The sequence below is a fragment of the Lontra canadensis genome, unplaced genomic scaffold (assembly GCF_010015895.1).
Source record: "Lontra canadensis isolate GAN:19392208 unplaced genomic scaffold, GSC_riverotter_1.0 scaffold25, whole genome shotgun sequence".
Classification (NCBI taxonomy): Eukaryota; Metazoa; Chordata; class Mammalia; order Carnivora; family Mustelidae; genus Lontra; species Lontra canadensis.
This window is the reverse complement of record NW_022631019.1, coordinates 7,702,392-7,707,840: the sequence shown is the minus strand read 5'-3', so window position 1 is coordinate 7,707,840 and position 5,449 is coordinate 7,702,392. Positions and strand designations below refer to the sequence as shown.

Below are 5,449 nucleotides of genomic sequence, written 5' to 3'. Positions count from 1 at the left end.
CCGACGGACGGTCCGCCCCAGCCACTGGGCACCGCGCTCTGCACCGGCAGCCAATGAGCGCGCTCCGACTGCCGGCGGGGGCGGGGCCTCGGGGGTCGCCGTGCGCCCGCGCTCGCGCCTCCATTGGCTGGACTGGGTCCCGCCCCCTACGAATGGGCCCCGCCCCGCCGGCCGCGTTAGGTTGCCGCACGGGCGGCGGGCGGAGCTGGTCCCGTTGTGCTGCGGCTCCGCGCGGCCTGCAGTCCCGGGCCCGCGCCCCGCGCCGCCCGCCCGCCCGCCCGCCATGGAACCCGACCCCGACGGCCCCGCCGCCTTCGGCCCCGCTGACATCCACGAGGGGTGGTTCCGCGAGACGTGCAGCCTGTGGCCCGGCCAGGCCCTGTCGCTGCAGGTGGAGCAGCTGCTACACCATCAGCGCTCGCGGTACCAGGATATCCTTGTCTTCCGCAGGTACCACCGCTGGCCCCGGACCCCGAGCGCCTGCGGCGGCCCTCGGCCCAGACCGCGCGCTGCCCGCCGCCCCGAAGCCAGCCGGGACTCTTCCTGCCCCGGTCTCAGCCCCGGGCGCCCCTCTTCCTGCCGGACCCCTGTCGGCGCCCTTTACCTCCGGGCGCCCCTCGGGCCGCCTCTGTCCCCGCCCCTCCCCCTGCAAAACTGTCAGAAGTTCTGAGGAACTAGGCCCGGCCCCTCCCGGGACCCCCTCCCCACCCTGCATCCCGTCTCTCCGGGCAGGGGGCCGGCGTTTCGCGCGGTCCTCTCCGGCGGGGCGGGAGCCGGAGTCTGCGCCGGCCCCACGCGCCGAGCTCCACGTGTCAGTCCGGGACACGTCAGAGCCGGGACCCTGAGTCCACCCCCACCCCCACCCAGCGGGCCTGCCTGCCGGCCCTCGCCACGTGTCACCCCCCAGCACTCACTCCTGGGACCCCTTGGCAGGTTGGGGGAGATTCTTCTCATGGGGGGGGAGTGGGGGCCCATTGCCCCCACTCCAGGGGACCCAGGTCCCTGACTGTCACTCCCGCCTTCAGTAAGAGCTACGGCAACGTGCTGGTGTTGGACGGCGTCATCCAGTGCACGGAGCGGGACGAGTTCTCCTACCAGGAGATGATAGCCAACCTGCCCCTTTGCAGCCACCCCAACCCTCGCAAGGTACCCCGGCTCCCACCAAGATGCAGCCCCCCAGCTTGGGACCGGGAAGCCCCACTCCTCAGTGTCCCACGGAACAGGGCAGAAGGCCTCAGCTGTGTCCAACTCAGCCCAGGGGCTTCCTAAATGGTTGTCAGAAAGTGCTAGCAAGGACTGGGGCAGGAAGTGGGGCCCAGTGGCCCACTTCACAAGGGGTGGGGGCTGCCACAGCCTCTGGGAGCAAAGGGTTCTGGCTGAGGCCTGCTTCATCAGAAGGAGCAGCCCTGGGAGGAGTTTCCAGGAAAAGGGGACACCTCGTGCCAGGTTCCCGGGGCAGGAAAGCGTCTCTGAGAGTAGCAAATGAAGTAACGAGGTCTGTCTATGCATCAGAGGAGTTGAGAAACCATCTGTTCGGGTTGGGTTGTGCGAGTGCCTCTGCCCTGTGCGCGCCCAGGCCCCCCGAGTCCTGCTGGAGCCTGTTTGGTGGGGCTGGTGCTCAGGCTTGGGGCTGTGTTTCTGAATAAAGCTGCCACTCCTAGGTGCTGATCATCGGGGGTGGGGATGGAGGAGTCCTGCGGGAGGTGTTGAAACATTCCTCCGTGGAATCTGTGGTCCAGTGTGAGATTGATGAGGTGAGTGCCTGGCTCTGGGTTCGAATCCCTGTTCCACCCTGAATTGGCTGTGTACCCTTTGGCGCGTCGCTCAGCAGTGCTCAGTGTCTTTGTTCCTCTCAAGAATGTGTTGGAAGGATTCGGTAGGAAAACCAGGTAGCAAAGGGCCTGGCAGGTAGTAGGTGTGCCGAGATGCTGGTTCTTAGACTAAGACTTAGTTTTTCATTCTTAGTTTTAAGAAAGACTACGCTGGTTTTAAGTCAAGTCCCAGGGGCATTGCAACTACTTGTGTGTCCACCCTTTTCGTTCAGCACGTTTTTAATGAGCACCTGTTAAGTGGCAGCCAACGCTCTAGGTGCTGGGATAGAGTGGTGAACGGACAGCTCGAGTCCATGCCCCCTGAATTGATATTCTAGCGAGGAGGAGTCCTCAGAGGCACGGTGGGGAGCAGAGTGTGGAAGGAAAAGACAGGCTCAAGAGATTAGAAGTGAAGGCTGGTCGGCACTCGCCTGGAGGAGATGGGTTTCAGCCGAGGCCTGGATGAGAAGCAGCTCGCCATGTGGGGGCAGGGGAAGGCCCTCCTGGCAGAGGCTGAACTCCCCTTCCTCTGACCCAGCAAAAAAGTCACTCAGATGGGACAGTCTGGTCCAGGGACAGAGAACGGGGATAGTGCGAAGCAAGTTCAGGAGGCAGGAGCCAGCCCCCCATGATGGCGGGGGAGGCAGCAGGATACCGGGTCTCTGCAAATTGAATGGCTTGCCCAAGTGACCAGACTATCTAAAGGAGCACTGGTGGGCCCCCAGCCCCCACGTCCCAGCCGGGTCCCTCCTCCTTCCCCAGGATGTCATCCAGGTCTCTAAGAAGTTCCTGCCGGGCATGGCTGTGGGCTACTCCAGCTCCAAGCTGACCCTGCACGTGGGCGACGGTTTCGAGTTCATGAAACAGAACCAGGATGCCTTCGATGTTATCATCACTGACTCCTCAGACCCTATGGGTAAGCAAGGGAGGGGCCTTGGGCCTGCTGGCAGCCACGGTGCAGTGGCTCCAGCCCTCCCTCTGTGCCCACAGCTGATTTGCAGAGTGGAAGACAGAGGGGGTCCAGAGCTCGAGCTGCACCATTCCCTTCTTGGTCGCTCCCTCCCCCACCCCAGACCTGGCTCCCCAGAGAAGGGAGAGCACAGTTCTGCCCAAAGTTACAAGGGGATTGGGAGCCTGGAGGAGAGCGGGGCGCTGGCTTTGGCCCACAGAGGCCCCAGCTTCCTCTTCAGTCTCCTCTCCGCTCTTAATAGGCCAGCATCGGGGCAGGGGATGGGATCTAGTCTCAACCCAAGGCCCAGGGTGTAGAGTCCCCTGACACAGTGGCAGTGAGAACCCCTCCCCCAACACCTAGGAACGGGATGGAAACGTGGAGCCCCCTCAGATACTGAGGCAGCAGGTCCCTGCACTCCTCCAAAGCACCCTCTTCGTGGTTGGTTTCCGAGTCCACAGACCGGGCTTTAAATCCTGGCCCTGCCCGCTTGGTGGCTGTGTGGGTCTGTAGGCGGCGCTCACCAGCCCCCAGAGCCGGGTGGGGAGGTCTCAGCCAGAAGGTGCTCCTTGTCCCTTGTCCCCGCCTCTGTAGGCCCTGCAGAGAGTCTCTTCAAGGAGTCCTATTACCAGCTCATGAAGACGGCCCTCAAGGACAACGGCGTCCTCTGCTGCCAGGGTGAGGGGGGGCGGGGGGACTTGTGGCAGGCGAGGGCCGGAGGGGCAGCCCTCTGCTATGGGCCGGGAGCAGGCCTGCCGCTGGGGCTGATGCCCCCCTGCCGCCCGCGCAGGCGAGTGTCAGTGGCTGCACCTGGACCTCATCAAGCAGATGCGGCAGTTCTGCAAGTCGCTCTTCCCGGTGGTGGCCTACGCCTACTGCACCATCCCCACCTACCCCAGCGGCCAGATAGGCTTCATGCTGTGCAGCAAAAATCCCGTGAGCTGCGAGCCCTCCCGCGGTGGGGGCGCCCCGGGCAGGGGTGGGGGGGGTGTTGCGGGCGGCCCGAGAGCACTTCCCTGATGCCCGCGCCCCCGGCCCCAGAGCACCGACTTCCGGAAGCCCGTGCAGCAGCTGACGCAGAAGCAGGTGGAGCAGATGCAGCTGAAGTACTACAACTCGGACGTGCACCAGGCGGCCTTCGTCCTGCCGGAGTTCGCGCGCAAGGTGAGCCGCCTGCTGGCCGGGGCAGGGCGGGGGACGCGGGGCCTCCCGAGGGCGCGCCTGAGCCCCGGCGGGACCCAGCGTCCTCCTGAGCAGGCCTTCTGTCCCACCAGGCCCTGAACGATGTGAGCTGAGCCCAGGCGCTGCCACCGCCGCCCAGGACCTCAGGCCGGGGAGCCCCCGGGGCGCCTGGGCGCAGCAAGCCCTGGACGAGACCCCCCCCGCCCCGCCGGTGTGCCCACCAAGCAAGTGTTACAGGCCCCAGAATGCTGCCCGGGCTGCCCCGCTGGGCGGACTGTCTGTCTCTCTGTCGGCATGGCGTCCGGCCTCCAAGCCTCTACCAGCTGTGTACAGCACCTTCTCCACCTTCTGTCGCCCTCACTCACCAAACACGTGTATTTATAACAAATTCCGAACCATGTGTCCCCAGACCTTGAATGGGCCCAGGCAGGTGTCCCAGCAGCTCTTGTGGGGCGCTCTCGTGTATGGGGCTCGGCCTCCGGGTGTCTGCCACGTGTCGGTGAACAGGAAGACCTGGCCCTCCTGTGTCACCTGGGACTGGCCCACTGGCCTCTGGTACTAGGGGGCACCACAGTTACCAGACCGGACCCAAGTCTGTCCAGAGACACTGCCGTGGTCAGTCCTTCACCAGGCCCCACAGAGGGCAGAGGTGACAGACCCCCGGGGCCAGGGCTGTGGTGTTGAGAAGATCATGGTGGGGCCACTCTGGGACTTTGCTATCTCAAGAACGAGGGTCACTCACAGGGTTGTCTGGGCCACTCCCAAGGCAGTGGGCAGGTACACGGGGTCCAGTTGTTGGGCCTGTTTAAGCATATCAGGTGCCCTGACTCAGGATTCAGACTTAGGTTCAAATCCCACCTGCCAACCCAGGAGCGCGCTCTGGTGAATTCCCAGAAGTCCCCCGCCCAAAGTGTCAAGAGGTTGAGAAAGCAGGTGTGGGTGGCCTTCCCAGGACTCTGTGGGTGCAGGACTGTCCCCTCTCCAAGGTCCTGAATCTCCCTCTTCTTCCCCAGGCACCTCACCCTTCCCACCAGCCAGGACTGAAGCCCTCCTAGGAGGAGAATAGCCACATAATGGGGTGCAGATTGGCGGGGGGTGCCTCCAGCCCACTCCTGTCTCAGGATCTGCAGGAAAGGGCCCTGCTCTTTGGAAAAGCTGACCTCACCAAGACCTTTCTCTACCCTGGGCAGAAGCATGGCCAGAGGATGGGTTGACCTGGAAGACCTGGCAGGAAGGGGACAAGGGAGTGGCTCTGGCAGGGAGGTGGGGCACCAGAACACCCCCGACCTGCAGCTACCTTGGACCTGGCAGTTTCTGGCGGGGCTGGAACCGCAGTCATCATAGGGGAGGGGAACAAGCCTCTAGCTGCACAGCCAACTAGAAAGACTTCAGAGAGGACACTTGCCCTCTCTGGGCTCCACGCACCCCCATCCCCTTTGAACATGTGATCACAAGCTAACTTTGCCATCCCACCATCCCCTAACCCTAGAACTATCTTAAAACCAGG

General features: G+C 63.9%; 1 protein-coding gene across 1 annotated transcript; it reads left to right on the top strand.

Annotated features, from left to right (window-relative positions):
• Positions 1–260: 260 nt before the first annotated feature.
• SRM (spermidine synthase) lies at positions 261–4,337 on the top strand. Its single transcript, XM_032863390.1, has 8 exons — positions 261–450; positions 1,026–1,146; positions 1,662–1,754; positions 2,574–2,727; positions 3,355–3,438; positions 3,551–3,696; positions 3,802–3,924; positions 4,035–4,337. Exons 1-8 carry the CDS (start codon positions 284–286, stop codon positions 4,053–4,055), a joined length of 909 nt encoding a protein of 302 aa, XP_032719281.1. The 5' UTR covers positions 261–283; the 3' UTR covers positions 4,056–4,337.
• The last annotated feature ends 1,112 nt before the right edge of the window (positions 4,338–5,449 follow it).